This window comes from Temnothorax curvispinosus, unplaced genomic scaffold (assembly GCF_003070985.1).
Source record: "Temnothorax curvispinosus isolate PA1 unplaced genomic scaffold, ASM307098v1 QBEX01007309.1, whole genome shotgun sequence".
In the NCBI taxonomy this organism is placed as follows: Eukaryota; Metazoa; Arthropoda; class Insecta; order Hymenoptera; family Formicidae; genus Temnothorax; species Temnothorax curvispinosus.
Window position 1 is genome coordinate 223,409 of NW_020217089.1, and position 17,589 is coordinate 240,997.

The 17,589-nt window shown below is 37.3% G+C and overlaps 1 protein-coding gene across 4 annotated transcripts in view; it reads left to right on the forward strand.

Annotated features, from left to right (window-relative positions):
- LOC112456931 (homeobox protein aristaless-like) overlaps nt 1-15,353 on the forward strand; it is a 134,982-nt gene extending 119,629 nt beyond the window's left edge. For all 4 annotated transcript variants that reach the window (XM_025019745.1, XM_025019746.1, XM_025019748.1 and 1 more), the window contains 2 exons: nt 3,371-3,416; nt 14,312-15,353. In XM_025019745.1, the coding sequence (XP_024875513.1) occupies nt 3,371-3,416; nt 14,312-14,887 (622 nt within the window). In that variant the 3' untranslated portion in view covers nt 14,888-15,353. The remainder of the gene's footprint in view (nt 1-3,370; nt 3,417-14,311) is intronic.
- Nucleotides 15,354-17,589: the final 2,236 nt, after the last annotated feature.

Genomic DNA, 17,589 nt, shown 5'->3' on the forward strand with positions numbered 1-17,589 from the left:
CGGTGCGCGCGGGCCATCAAAATGATTTGACGACGTGAATACGCTTCGCAATTACCGGCCGATATACGCGATATACGATGAAGAATACGTTTTGGACGATTAATCAATGGATAAACATCGTTCGATTATTTTGTTAATGATCACCCGGTCAATCATCGGATAAACTTTCGGTAAACTCAATTTGGTTAATTAAACCACGAATTAAAATTCTAAAAAACTAAAATCTACGATACACACTATTTTCTTATGATTGCATGCCAGTTGTAAAACGCAGCTTTCAAGATAAGATATCTTGAGATAGGGTTGAAATACGATTTGGAAAGATTTGTTTCTCGTTCGAGGAATCGATCGGGATAGATCGGAAGGATCTCAAGCGGGATGCAACGAGATCGGACCAGCGAGCGATGATAAAATCGACGCGACGTATGAACCGGACGAATCCGTGGACGAACCGCGGCCAATCTTCGGACTCACCCCGAAATCCCTGTAATTTCGGAAGCTACCGTCTGCAGGCTGAAATGCACCTAAACACGAGATCCAAGCTCGATCGGACGCGCGAGCTTCTGTGCGCGGCATAATCACCGAGATTTCCTCACGATTTCGTGGAACATCTGGGCAATTTGCCTGCGAGATGAGAGACGCCCGGCGGGGTGTCTCACTGCTCGATTCATATTCTTTCTTTTTCTTCTTTCTTTTCCTACCCGCCCCGCCGGATATACGCGATTGCACGATCGCTCGGTTTCTTTATCGAAATAACGGCGAAAATCGCGGAATATTTCCGGAATGAATGAATTCTCGACACACGGGATAAATTATTGACACCCGTCATGATTCACGCCTATCCGTACGAGTATAATGATTCCTTCGCACCTCCGGTTTGCCTCATTCTCAATTGAAAAAAAATCGGGAATGTGTTCGCATAATTTCCGGTGAAATCATGTGAGCGGCGATTTATACGAGTTATTATCTTTACTGGAAACATCCTGCGAGCAATCGCTTAAGCGACGTAAATCAACCGAAAGGAATTTAATTATTAAACTCGATGACTATTAATTTCCCCGGTTTCCTTGAACATAGTCGTAATGCTTTCCTTACAATCTGCACTTTTGAAGAATACGTAATAATTATGATACACATAATGACGTACGCATTCTTCTGAGCGAAAACAGAAAATTATCGTCACTTAAATTTTGTGTACGTTCGCGCGTACCAGCAGCGTGATAAAACGCGACACTTCGATAATTCCTGACACATATCCAGGCATTCGCGATAAATAATAGCTGAATTATCATGATTTTAAATTATAGGTTCTGCACTTATAAATAATATTATTAATTTTCTGACACATAGAACATTCTACGTCTCTCTTAATCAGTAGCCTCCAGCATCTGTTCGGATTTCTCGACAACGGGGTGCGAGGGGAGTCGATTTTTATTGCGGGGCGCGAACGCCTCATATATGCTTGCAGAAGAGTATCACGTAATACACGTGAGACACAACAGACTTCGTGTTATATGCGCCCGCGAGCGAAGGATGCGAAATTCAATCGAGCGGAAAGGAAACGACCGGTATAGCGTATATGACATGATCGACGTTATGTAAAATATCACGAGCTAATAATTATTTGTCATTACCGCTGCGCTGGACCGGTCAATTAGTCATGGATAATCGTATTCGTAATATACGCCGTTGGTGAGCGCAGTCACCTATATAAAACGAGATTCTATCTCGTCGCTGGAGCCACGACGACGACTACGGTGCGGTCGCCGCGCGGATTCTGATCGTCTCGTAATAGATATTAATAGCTCTCGTCACGACGGCTCGTGCAACTAGCAATCCAACGGAAAATCACACATAATGCCGCGAGATACATAATGCAATTAATCCCCAACGTGCGTCGTTATATGTCGGCTAATCTGCTTCGGATGCAAAACTAATTAAGGTAATGAACGCGCGCGTTTTTACGAGACATCAGGCTGGCTATTTCGTAGAACGGTTTCTGCGATTTTCTCACGGATGCGATACGAGGTCAGATTGTAACCGCTATTCCCCGACGCCATTAAAAGACAACTAAATGATTTTTTTTGTTAAAATTACATCGCGTTCCTAAGTAATAAATCGCGTACTCAAGGGAGATAATAATTACAGTTGCAATTACGTGCACTTACTCCGTTAACTGCCCAAACGTTTAGATATGCATTTGATTACGTAAGCTAAGAAAAAAAGAGAGACAGAAGGAAGTGTTATTCATTAAAATACTGTGGAGTTTATGTTTAGCTTCTCTGGAGAGCGTGCGCAATAATAACAGACTATCAATTTAAAATAATAACGACAATAAAATAATTAAACAATTAAAGATATGGTTTTTTACTTAATTAAAGAAAGTTACCTTTCAAGAGTCTAAATGCATTTATCTAAAATAACAAATAATAATGACATAACTTCTTTTTAACATTAATGTAAATAAGTTTAAGTCAAGCAATTGACTAATATGATGAGATAATATAATAATTCTTTAGTAAAAAAAATAATAATAAAACTGTTAGAGATAATGCATATATTATGTAGATATATGCATCTATTGTGTATATGTAAATACCTATAATATATGTGTATATATACCCAACTCTCTTTTTACGTGGTAGATTACGTTTCGTGAAAGAAGAAATCACATTATTTGGAAAAGCCACGTAAAAAATAGTGTGCATGTGCATGATTTTTAACCTTGTAAAAAGAGAAAAATATGCCACGCTGTTTTTTTATACTAAAAGCTATTTACATGATTGAGTTTGAAGAGAATCAGAGTGAATAAATAACGTATAAATTATAATAATCGAATCATGATTGACAATGACAACCGAGCTGCTGAAATATGATTGGAACTACAGCGATGATTAAAAAATATATAGCCCTGTCTAGGTTATTACTTGCTTTGTTAACATAAATGATATGGGGAGACATGTGTCCAATTGAAAAATTTTCATTAATTAATTATTAGGAATTAAAATTAAGGTTTGTACACATACACAAGAGATTACATCAAAAATTCTTCGAAAAATCGCGTAAAAAGAATCGCGTAAAAAAACGCGCAAAAAATCGCGTAAAAAGATTTGGGTGTATTATATTAATGATTATCAGAAAAGCCATCAAGTAGCAAATATTGGTTTTATTATTATCGCTTAGCACTATTCAGAACTCGTTGGATAATATGATCTGAACTGACTTGAACGCCGAAGCTCACACTCCGTTAACTCTCGAGTTTATCGCAATAGCAGAATCGAATAACTCGCACGCGCAAATAGGCCCGCGGCTACGCGCGGCCTTGGTTCCTTTTTCTTGTGTTAATGATTACCTTCCTTTTTGTTTTTAGGGAGGAGCTCGCCATGAAGATCGGCCTGACGGAGGCACGGATACAGGTCAGTAGAATCTCTTAACGTTGTTTTTACGTAAAACGAAATAGAAAATAATGCGGTATAGATAAATTATAGAATCATTTCCGATACAGTTATTAAAAACATACAGTAAGATCTATTCAGACTCCTAATATATGCAACATATTATGACTTTTTTTTGACGGCCTTTAATTTTTCTCTAAATTAATTTTTTTAATGCAGAAAAGACCTATTTCATACCAAGTCTTCTGAATAACTAAAAAATAATTTAAAATAAAAATAAAAATAAATCTGTTCAAATTCGAAAAATGTCAAGATCTATTAAACCGTATCCTTTAAATGAGTAGACAAATAAATTTCTGATGCTGTCTAAATAAAAATAATAGCGTGTCAAATTAAAATTGATTAGTTATCTTTGATTATATATATATTGGTGCATCATGGCGTAATTTCAAAATCGCACTTTAATAATAAGCACCTGCGTCAAAGTTTGTTGGAAAAATGAGGCAATAATTGGCGGTAATAATGTGGTTAGGCGTCTTCTTTGGCGCGAAGGCGAAAATATCACGCGTCTCTTGCGCAACGACAATTATCCTGTATCCTCTGACATTTCGTTTGGATAATAGTTTTGAAGCCCGCGAGCGCGCGCGCGAAGAATTACTTAAGAATTACTTAAGTTCTCCACGCGGTCACGTATCCCCCACCTGTAATTTGCCTACCCGTATGGCGAAATGCGATATCCTTCGAGCAACATACAAATCGTCGATCATAAGTCTTTAATTATTTGCTCAACCCTTTTCAAACCGCCCGTTATTACTAAAAATTATTAAACACGCGATTGTCTATTGGAACATTTAAACGATTACTACTCATTACTATTACTAAACAATTTCTGATATTGAAGATAATTATCTATCGGCATATTTATAAAACGATTAGATCATGAAAATAACTGGTGTGTGTACATGTATGAGCCATTTATGGCAAAAGTATAATATAGTCTGATACTTATCACAGCTTTTATCAATAATCTAGTTGTAAGTATTAATGTCAGTAAATATCTATATGAGTAGTTAGTATACAGTATCTAATATGATCAGCATGTGATTATTCATTAGTTATACAGTTATGCGGTAAAAAGAAGAGCTCAATACAGCAATATTATTGCACAAAATCAACTTACGATTTGCAGTAGTAATATAAATCTCATACTGAACATAAAAGATTATCTCTTCTTGTAACATTCGACATTATTGTATTTGAATAATATCATAAATCGATCATTTTAAAGACATTCGCGATTAATCAACGCTAGAAACACGCATATCATCCGCTATTAAAATTCAATAATGTTCATTCTCCTGTCTGAACAGTAATCACACGATCCGAATACATTTAAATATTTAAATATTAAACATTAAATTATTGCTCAGTTCCTATCCGTTTTTATTATACTGATTAATGTCATCGTTCGACAAGACATTATAATGTTTCATTTCTTTTTGCATACGTATATATTAATGATATCGTATGAAAACTCAGGAGTTACAAGAAAGAAAGAAACATTATTGTAACAAACATCGCATAAAACGCAATCAGGATATAAATAAATTTGTATTATAATGTTTTTTACAATAAGCTTAAATCTTATGACGTAATATTGCAAAATAACTTATAGTAATCTATGAATTTCAAGTCTTCTCTTAATAAATTGATTTATATAATCGTATCATTTTATGTCAAGTAATGCCTGGAATATTGTAGGCCGAAATTGCATATACAAAACGTAGAGCTCATTCTACAGCCTTAGACGAAATATCATCCGGACGATTAGATTCTATAAGTATTTAATAAAATGCACTAATTTAACAAAACATATTTAGATATAATTTACAGTTTAAGTACTGTTGGGTATTCTTTAAATCAATAATACATAACCAGTTTTTTCCTAATTTTCGCGGGTAAATGTTCGTCCTGCGTTATACTCGTTTATTCAAAAGGGACAGGCAGAACGCACGAATAGAACGAAGTTTTCTGCGTGACGACGATAACTTTTTACCGAGGAGAGCGTGTCTCTATACCATCGTTGCGTGAACAGCTGGCTAATTTGCTCAATTAGTTTAATTTATTCCCGGTACTTACTTACTTACTTATTCTTTTTTCTCCCCCCCCCTCCCCTTTTAACCCACGCGTATTTTCCTCTCGCTTCGTCCTTTCACTCTCCATCCCTTGCTGGCTCCGGGCACTCATTCTCGCGAGCCCCTGTGCGATCTTCTTGTTATTTTCCCCCGCGTCGCGAGGGCATAACGCTTTAACGTTAACCCAGCACTTTTCATTAGACTTGCAAATCCGTCACCGTTCACCGCAAATCGCCGATTTACTGATGGCCGGGAATTACGCGGCGCGACGATGCGCACGCAATGAGAACCACTGACTCCACCCGAGGAATGACACGCCTGGGTGCCGTTAATAATTTTCAGGAATCCCTGAACCTGTACGGGGAGACTTTGCGCCGGGAGTTCTTCTCGCTCGACCGCAGCGAGATGACCGGCTCCGCGAAGCTGCATCCTTTTTCAATCGCGATAGGTGTCAATTGCCCTCGCGGCCGTAGGCCGTAACGGAATGGAATTACGCGTGTTGGTTTACGAAAACGTTTCGGGGAATTAAGCGCACTTATTCAATCGCGGTGTCCTTAACCCTTTAGCACGCACAGAGCTGCTTCTCAAAAGATACAATATTCGACAGGCTTCTAATTGTAAGATGTATTGAATAGTATAATATTGAAATCCTTGAATTTTTAGGAAATATTTATTATTTATGTTTCAAATTAACTCCGTTTAAAGTTTTTACAAGACAAGATTTTACTCTCTCTTTATATTTCGACCAGTGATATTAAATAATTACGTATAATTAAACTTTTTCATATTTTCCTTAAAGAGTAATAATACCGGTAAATTCGCTAAAGAATATATATTGACAGGTATTATGAACTCATTTATAAACTGTATGAGGAACGACTTAAGTGAACGCCACACTCTCCGCTCGTCCTAACGCGCGAAAATTAGGTTGTTGGGCGATTCGGTCGCCGCTTGTCCATCAGCCGTCATTAATATGCATGACAAATACATCGTCGTGGAGAATGAGGTGCGATTTTTTTCGACGCCCGAAACTTCGCCCGTACACATCAACGCACAGAAATTAGGATACATGACCTATCATTGGCGACCATTAATAATTCATGAAACACGCAGTTATCGTTTGAGAATAAAATACCTTCTTATCGCGGAAACTTCAAAGACATCGATTCGTATTTATAAGCCACATTATATAAAGGCCCATAAAACATATTATAATATTAAATAAAAATAAATAATAGAAACTGCATAAATACGAACTGCATAAATTGAGAAATTGCGAAATTAAGTCAGAACAAAATAAGTATTATCAGAACCGGATAAGGAGAGAGGAGTTTCGAGGATTAATTAATTATTTAACGTCAGCTATACAAACATGAAGTAGAAATGATCCTAGAAGTATTAAAATACAACGCGTAAAAGTCGATATATTTTTATTAAGAAAATAAATTAGATTAAGAATAATATCTAACCGAATAATCGCGGATTACTGTTAACTTAATCACGTTTGCAGATTCACCAGAAATAGAAACGCGTCGCGCCACGTCTTATCAATTTCTTAAACAAGGTTGTTAATTTAATTATTTAATATGAAGCTTGATAAATTTGATCGCCAATCGAGCGTCTCCGAAAATGAAAAAAATGTTTTGTTCTGCATTTATTTAAAAGTAAACGCTCGTTTGCGTAAATATTTCTGCGACGCGTCCATCTAATGACGTTAATTTTCAAGCAAATAAATTCTTAATTTTCAATTCGATTTATTAATCGAGCGTATGTGTTTTGTGCACGGTTCAATGAATAATGAATCGTTCTTTCCCGCAGGTTCGTTTGCCGACGAGACCTGTCGCTCACATGAATAACAAATTGCTATTAGGCAAAGTGATTATCAGTTGTTGCAACGGCTATTAATTATTTTTACGATCTCCCTGAGTGTGACGAGATAATCGACAAGTCGCGAACTTCTGCTACGAGCGAGGAAATTCTTGCACAAGCAAAACTGGAATTGGAGATAAAAATATCACGCGTTTTTCGTTCGACATCTGTCTTTTGAAATGTACACACGCGAAACGTCGCATTTCTCCGAATCGATTTCGCGGCAAATTCGATGGCCGGCACAAACGAAGAGAATAAACCCGCTTGACGTGTATGTTTATATTCGCAAGTTTGTAATCTTTTTTTACCTTTGAATCTTTTCCTCTGTCAACTCTTTCTCTTTTTCCCTCAAAATTGTTGGAAACTTTGGAAACAATATACCTACAGTATTTCGTATATCATGTTAATCTATTTAACGCATTTATTTATTGGGATATTTAATCTCGAAATAAAAGGAATAAAGCGTAGCATAAAGCGCGTAAGAGATTATATATCTTTATTTCAAATTAATTTTTGTTAGGAGAATCGATCCTTATTTATCATTTCTTATTTAACTTACTCTACTTATCAAATATTTCATATTAAAATATTACAGGTTTAAGTAATATTTTTAATAACAGGTATGTGTGTATTAGCTAATTTCTTTTAGCCTATTCACATATAGGAATATACATATATATTTTCACAAATCCATTACTTTATATTAAAATAAAAGATAATTTATTACTCACCGAAATAAGAAGCTCAGCGGCAAAATTATATAACGCAATTACGTTGATCTGTAAAATACAAACATAGTCCAATATAACAACGGTCAAAATAATTAATATTTTAAAAGTAATTATTGCATGCATCGAATTTTTTGTTCGTCCTTTTTCAGTAGATGTTCAGTAAAATATCGACATAATTTCCGAATAACAAAAATAATACATAAAAAATGAATTACACCATGATTGCTCCGCCATCGTCCGATGCCTCCTACTTCTTTCGGTCGTTGCATACACACACACACACACACACACACACACACACACACACACACACACACGCACGCGCGCGCGCAATACTCACTCGCGAAAACGATTAATTATGCGATACTTTATAAGGCAATCAACTGCACGCAACGTGCAATATCCGAAATATTATATTAATTTCACTAATTACGATTTTCTGTTACTTGAATTGTTCGACCCAGTGCACGTGACATTATACGCTCTCAATCCGAAAATGGCAAATGGATAAATCACATTTAAATCCAAAATACGAGAGATCCAAAGCGATGTGAGATATATTCGATTTCAAGCATCACTAAAGAAATTAATCACTCGTAAATATTGCAACGGAACGGTATTTTGTAATTTCCATTGCCCAATACGCAAAATATCTGCTTCTATGAATAAGCTGTTTAATTAATCATGAGAGTTAAATTGATTCCGCGGATTGATCACCGCGTTTCGAGGGATAATACGATGGTATGCGCGGAGAGCGGCTCGCGTCGCTACCTGCTAGCTCGAATAACCAGCACGAATAATAACGCGACGACTTTTGATGTAAACAATAGCGCGCCTTACGTCGCTCGGCGTCGGGTGCCGAAATCGTTTCCCGAAATATTTAACGCTTTATATAATGTAAATTCACGTCGAATATTCTGTTCCAATAATATTTCAATCTAATATTTCAATCCAATTATTAACAAATAATTGATTACAATCCAATTATTAACAGATAATTCGTGATCCGGCTATTCGTGTATTACTCCACGTTTTCTCCCAAAAATCATTACACGAATTATTAAACTGAACTCAAAACGCAAATACAGTATGATGGTTAATGTTTATATTTTAAAATTTAATGAATAAATCGCTCAAAGTGCTTCGATTAATCTGTCGCCTCGAGAATTTGTTCGTGGAATCGCGCGAATATTATTTGTTACTGACAAGCGTGTAAGGAATGATCATGTCTTCTCCCGGTACTCGTCGCAATTGTTGTTTCGAGAGATAATAACGTAATCACTCACGAAGCAGTTTTCGCTGCTGCTTACCAGCTCGAATTTTGGAGCGCGAATGATACAGCGGTATAGCTGTAACCTTGTGTATACGCGCAGTGTGTCGCGTAATAAACAACGAGCGCGCAGATTGATATGTGTGTGTGTATATATATGTGTCGCAGCTTGAAATATGTAACGTACTACGAAATAAATGTATATACGTTTAATATATTCTATTTCTTACATATTTTGCTTAATGGTTGTTATTTTGCTTTGCGGAATCATTAGCGTCGCGTAAAATAATGATCAATCCATTCGATTGAGAGAGTATTTTGGAAAATATATATTATTTTTTGAATCTTGATTAATAATAGAATTTGTTTTAATTTGGTTATATTTATATAAATACTAATAGCGAATTTCAATAACTATTATACGTGAATTATTATTTAATTATTTCTTTTAATGACAATTTAAATGATTGGTCGCCTAATTATTTTATTTCAAAAAATTAGTAAATCTATTATTTAAAATTTAAAGAACAAAATTTATATCTATTTTAATTATGAAACTGTATTTGTGTATATTAATTTATTATTTCCAGATTTTTATTTAACAATAAGACAGAAATAAAATTGTATGATTTTAATAAATCAATAAAAAAAATTAAATTAAATTTAATCTTATTACGTCATAATAAAGAACAGTATTTTATTCAACAGTATTTTCTTAATCTTAATGTTTTAAAAATGTATTCTTGGATCTCAAGTCAGATATTTCACCTAAGTAATCGTTTTCTTTTCAAATTATCTTCGGGAAAATATTACAATATTCACAAAACCTATAATAAAAAATACGTACACTTTTTTCTCAATTATTAAAGTGAAAAACAAAACTCAGGAATATCTTAAACTCGATCTCAAACAAACTGCATCTGAGTTCTTTAATTAAATCTTAGAATTACAAATATGTATAACGAGTATAAAATTGACTCGCAGAATCTATTAAAGGATCTATTATTAAATCATGTCTCAAGAGTGTGTTCTCAGCTGTATGTGAGTTCTTCAATAGAAACACGATTATATACGTGCCGGTCTGAAGGGGGGTTCAAAGAACGAATCACCCGAGGAAGTATCTATACATGTGTCGAACGCGCGCGCGAGAAAATCTTCTTCAGCGAGAGAGAGAAAGAGAGGAAAGGATTGAAGTGGAGAAGCAGAAGAAACGAACGTACTCGGCGTTCGTGTAATTAATGCGGCACGATTAAGCACGAAACGAGTAGGTTCCGGCGGCGATGTGGTTACGTTTTGTTTTAAAAGCGGAGAGTCGGAGATGTTTAGCGCCCTGCTGGGGGCAATCCTGTTCGCTGTGGGGGGTCCTGGCACCCGCGACCCCCCTTCCTCACTCTACCCTAACGATGCCAGGAGCCCTCTAATCTCCCGTATGTCTAGGCGAGATTCCGAAGCGGGCGGCCGGTACACACGCGGAACGCAGTATATTCGGGTTGGATGCCTCTTTCTCGAACAACAAAAATCGAAATATAAGCATGGGGATTGTAATCGATTATTGCGCAATCGTAAATCTCGTGCTTTAACCGCTCGTAGAATTCGCTCTCTTGGCGGAGAGTGATTGATTTAAATGATATTGCTGGAAGCACACGATGTCTAGTTCCAATCATTATAAACTCTATTAATTATGCACACGTAATATAATTAAATATAATTATAATGAGAATTTGAAATAATATAAAATAAAAATAAATCTTAATGTTTTAAGAGAAACCAGTCTCTACTGCTAACACGCGGCAATTAACGACCTCTGGACATCAATATGTGTGAATGTAAAACTTGATAAGACTGTTGAATGAAGATAAGGCTTTTGAAACCTGTTTTTTAATCATAATTACAATCGCTTGCTTACAATACCTCAAATAATCCTGTTATTTCATAGCGCCTGTTCTATTGAGCAAAATACGATCGCGCGAGCGATCTCAGATTCGAATATCAGAACGGATAGAATCTCAGATCGAGCAAATCGATCGAAATCATTTTCTCGATGGTGGAGCTACCAGGAGGGATAGGATCCACGGATCTCATGGATCTCATGGAACTCGCAGTCGCCGCCGCCGTACCGTCGGTGAGCCAATGATCGAGGTCGATCATCAAATCGCAAAGTCATCCGAGCATACGTCTATTCTCGTCCACGCGATGACGAGGCCGCACCGTGACGAACCGTATTGGGAGTGTCTACATCACCCGGCGGTACTTTTGATTCTCAAATCCGTGATGCTGCCGAGTGCCGAAGCCGCGGCGATGTGGAACGCGCAGTCGTTCTCTTCGGCACGAGTACCGCACGTTGCGTCGACGGAAAACGAGGCGAATCTCTCCTCGTGTGCGGAAAAAACAAGCGAGTCGTGATGCAAGGTGTCGTTTATTATTACGCGACCTAAGAGCCGATGGTGAAGAGAAGAGACGTTAATTTTCAGTATCGTCGTCCATGCTCCTTCAATGTGACGCGTTATTCCATTTTTTGACGTGAAAGAATAATGTCGGAGGATCGAAAATGATGATAAATATAAAAATAAAATACAAAAATATGTATAGAAAACAATTTACATATATCAAAATTATTGGTTTGGCAAAAAATGGTCTAATAAGAATAATATTAATTATTTTATTTTACATTTTGTGTGTAATCTTTAGAATGATTAATAGTATTACAAGAAATACCTATAATCAAAGGACGAATAGATAATTTATAAAAAATGTATCAAATAGTTTTAGAAAAATGAATTCGTGCAATGAACACGATGAATTGAAATTCAATCCAGAAGTCGTTGAAATGACAATTAGAGAGCGAGGAAACTTTGCAGAAGACGGAGAACCGTTCGCACGATTACCTGACGAGAATTCTCGCTGGAGGTATCTCGAGAGTCGCGCTTCTCAAGCGGTAACATGAAACATTACCCCTCACCGGAAACGATAAAAGACCTCGGATAGCTTTCAGGATAGATGGCCGCTTCTCGAAAAGTTCTACTCGAACAATCGACGTAACGAGCCGCGCTTGTGGAATTCGCGGCCGTTCTTTACCGCGAAAAGGCAATGATACAAAAATCTAGAATCGCAGCAGGTGCTCGCGCGCGGAAAGATTGGATAAGTTGAATTGTTGTTGTCCTAAACCCCACTCATTGCGATCAGTCACGAGACACGTCTCCTCTTGTCCCTCTTTCTTTTTCTTTCTCTTGCGCGACCTGATATTAAAACGAAATCGGCGATACGTTATTTGCGTTCAGTCGGGACGCGCACGGCATAAAATCGACCCAACAACCAGAGATAGGATACGATAGAGGCATGAAAAAGCGGTGGAAAAAGGGAAAAGAGGCGAGGGACACGGATTGACGAACGAACGAGGAGAAATGGACTTCCGCTGAACTGATTAGAGCTCCGGGGTCTCTTCGAGGAAGCCTCGCGTTGGAATGGAATGGAATGCGCTGGAACCCGGTGGACGCGCATCACGAATGGCGATTCGCATTCGTTGTCCAATTTCTATTTACAAGTATTAGAAGTCGATCTTCTGGGATTTTACGTCGGCAACAAATTCCGATTTGTTCGCAAAGTATTTAAATCGTATAAAACAGAGCAACGATATTGTTCGTCATCTTTTATAATCGAGACTAGCAAAATCTGTAAAAATATTTAATAAAATTATTTAGTTTCTTTCTTATATTTTTATGCGATTCTGTAAAGAGGGGAAACTGAAGTTTCGTATCGCGCTAAAATAATCATGCGCGATAATTGATATAAGGTATAATCTTATTCATTTCCGCTTATTTATATTATTTATGGCCAACAGTACATTTGCAATTGAGTATAAATTGCTGCACCATTTGTGCGATAATCATAAAGCTAAGAAATTCTTATTGTATTAAAGCACAGCATTAAATAATGTGATTTTCATATGTTTGTATCACATTCCCAATGCTTTATTCATAAAAACATATACATTGCGAGTTTTGACACGCAGCGATACCGATTCCAAGTATCTCGAGTTGCCAGAAACGAAAAAATGGGCCAAGGGATCGCTAACCTAACGGTTTTACGACAGCCAATATTTTGTTAATTTTCGAGGAGAAACGTAAAATTCAGGTAGAGACAGACAGAGAGAAGAGGGAAAAAGAGAGAGAGAGAGAGAGAGAGGTAGAAGGGAAACGCGCGGACGAGACAGAGATCTCTGCCTCGCAGCAGTGTTCGGTTTCTTTGGAGCATCGACGGTAATGATACGCTGCTCTCTACCTTCCTGAAAAGAGGAGAATGCGTCACTGTAACCGGAATTCGAACTCTCGCGGATCAACAACTTCCAAGGAAGAAAGTACCTATCGATTACTTTTCTGACCCGGAATCGAACGAACGACTTTCTTGAAACTGTTAAACGGGATCTAAATCTTTACTTCTATTATTCGTTGCGATAATTAGGAAGACAGTCGACATTGTAGCATTTAAAAACTCATAATAAATAACTGTTATATAAAACATTATTAAGTCATTGAGTATAAATATTAAATATAAATGTTAAATTATTATTAGAAAAAGCGAAAATGGATGTTCTGATTATCGAAAATGACGTAATATTATATTTAAATAGTATTAAATAATATAGTCTTTTCTATTACGAAAAGAATTGGTAAGAAAAAATTGCGGAATCTTCGTCTCGTTATGATCGGATCGCGCCCGGAGATACGCAGCTGATGATCACTAATGCTACTGTTATTATTCAAAGTATCGACTGCGCCGCGGTTGCGTAACGCGAAGGATTCCGAAAGACGCAAAAAGATTCCTTCCGGGCTCCGCTGTTATCGTCGCGGCCTAAGAGCCTTCCACGAAACGACACGGCGCCTAATCAGACCGCTCGTTCATCATGTGTTCCAGGTCTGGTTCCAGAACCGGCGGGCCAAGTGGCGTAAACAGGAAAAGGTCGGGCCCCAAGCGCATCCGTACACTCCGTACCCACCACCGTCGGCGGTCGTGGCGCCGACCTTGCCGAACCCCTTCGCCCACCTGGTCAACTTCTCTCACAGGAAGCCCTTCGACGCCTTTCGCTATCCGCCACTGGGTCACGGCCCGGTCCTCCCCGGTAGTTACGCCGCTCATCCCTATCATCGGGCCCCGCCACCGCTGCTGCCGCCCGGCATGCCTCTGCCGTACACGTCCGCCTCCTTCCAGAATTTGCTGGCGAACATATCGGCAGCGCAGCGGCCGAAACTGATGCGCGGCTCGCCACCCCCGCCCCTGCCACCATCATCCGCGATCGCTCTGTCGCATCCCCCGGTGGCACCGCCACCCCCGCCACCGCCGACCGCCACTTCACCGCAGAGCTCGCCTACGGGTAGCGTGGGACTGGACATCGACAGAAGGACGAACAGCATCGCCTCGCTGAGACACAAGGCCCGCGAGTACGAGATGCATTTGGAGATGCTGCGTAAGAATGGCGATCTCATAAGTTGAAACACCGTCGTTCGGATGCGACAGACAACGCGCGCGAGTCTGTCCTAAATCAGTTCGGATCAGTCATAGGGAAATCGAGCGTTCTTCCACACGGGGAATGCCCGGCAGGTTGAGTCAAGTGAGTGAACTCGCGAAGATCTTACAATTAGACACACTTAAATCAGTGCTTGCCCAATGTGTGACACAGGCTCTCAACAAAATATCAAAATAGTTAATCGAATGTTGCACGCAGCAAATACAGCGAATGTGATATTCAACTATATATATATGGCGATTTTAGATCATGTAACGCTACATTGGTCAGACTGTGATTCAAGTGTTGTCGGTCGGTCCGTTATTGATATAATCGCGACGAACTTAGAAAAATGTGTGATTGAGTTTCGTGGCAAACGAATTGTATGTAGTGAGTGCTAGCACGTTTGTTAAAGGAAACAGATTCATTAAAATCGAGAGATGGAATGTGAAAGGCATGTGATAAGTTCCGTTTTCCATCAAAAAGTCTATCGTCGAACGATACGATTTTAATATGTTCACTTTCAATACGTTTTGCGCGGCAAACAATATCTCGAGAAAATTGGTAGTGTGAATGATTGAACAAAATTCTCAAGAATCGCAATTTGTACATCATTTTTCTACGAGATAGAAATTAAAATTGTTATATTTTCTATTGATCTATATTCTATACCAATCGGTTGTTATCTTAATATTCAGCATATATCCCTCTAATCGCAATTCTTTTGATTTTATGCTGATCGTATTAAATTAAATAATTAAATAATTAAAAAATTAAATAATTAAATAATTCGATTCAATCAGAATAATTTAAAATTTATAAAAAAAGTGGAATGCTTTCTAATCTTCTTTTTAAAATTAATAGTTCGGAAACGTAATGAATTAACGAAAAAAAATTTATTGCGGTGCCATTTTCTCCTTTTGTTTATCATTTATTAGGTATTATCCATGACATCGCTCCATAACATGAAGCAAAAAAAATGCGGAACAATGTGAACGAAAGCAAGGAAGAGTAAAATTACCGTTACTCATGTGTACACCGCATGTGTATATAGTTTACAGTATTCCAATATGCGAGGGAATTAATAGAATTGCGCGAATCGAGCGATTTGTTCGCGCAAGTGTATCGCGTGGTACATCATTTGAACCTGTTTCGCATGCACCGAGAGGTACGTTTCTTAATTAGTTCGCATAGTCGATAACCGCGACAGCCTCTATTTAGACTAGTATCATACATGTTGTACGATAAATTTATCAAGACGCATTACCATTTTGGTGCGAAAAGAAATTTTTCTTTTATAAGCTACTTACTCGATCAATTTATTGTAAGACATGTGAGATATTATCTTGACGCTGATCGTTAAATATGCGCGAAACACGGATATTAATCCTAGCAGGATCAAATTCCGAATAGCAAGATGGTGGAGTCTGTTAAGATCATTCTTTCGCAAATAATGTAAATAAGTGTAATAAATATTAAATCAGCAATAAACGAATATATGAATACAATTTGTAATATGGTATCTGATTAATGTTAAGAAATTTACAACTTGTAGATTTTATATAAATCCTTACTTTTTGACTTAATATGAAATTTAGAGCATAAAATTTTGAAATTTATTTACAGAACAATTCTCTTTTTGAAAGGAATTGATTTAGGAATATTTGATTACTCTCTGTCTTATTTTATAATTTTTATAAAATTTGTTTATACTTAATAAATTTTCTCAGTAAATTTACATAAATGTATACATAATATATAACGCTTCTCGATATATAATTAGGCATTTTTTTTGTAGTTTCTTGAATCTGCTAGGATTGATTAAAAGCCGCGTAGACCGTTCTTTTTTGGCTAGAAGACGATAGTAATTATTCGCGATTCCAAAGTGATCCTTATGTAAAGATCATCGAAAAGTGTCCGTCCATTTGGAGGTTAATCGGCATCGTGACGGAAAGTCGGAATTTTAGAGACTATTAACTAAAGTAAGAAATAGAAAAAGGCGAGCTTTTTATGAAAGATACAATTAAGGAATTGCTGTCCCAGGATATATCTCCGCTCCTTTTCGTCGCGATCGCAATAAAGCCTCACACAGCGTTGATCGATGATCGCATGAAACCCAAAACCGTGTAGTTTTATTTACTTTTACATGATACGTTATATACACGTTTAGACAATGTGAAGAGAAAGAGAGATACTATTTATATATATTATATATATAAATCTATATATACTTTATTTACAATTCAGATATTCTACACTATTGCTATAGATTTTACGACTGCATAAGCATACTTAGCGCGTAAGCCGCCTTGTAAATAACTGTATAACGATCTGCGTGTCATTTTTAACAAGACCTTGCAATCATCTGTCCCGGTTGCATAATGTACAAAACGACATGCATACGTAACCGTACCGAGACAGTCCAGCTACTTTTCTCTGTCACTGGCGTTCTCATTTCAAATTTCTTCATCAAGGATCCATCTAAAATCCTTAGAACATTATCGATCTCGTAAATTCGAGCAGCAAACGTAATAATCAAGCCTGGCAATGTATCGAGTGCGAGAAAATGAATTAATTCACGTCCTTCCGTCTTTTACGATAATAGAATTATGATCAGAATCGAATTTGAGATCGAAAATCCGCTTTCTCTATTTCTGAAACTGAACCACCCACGTGCATTGTACTTAAC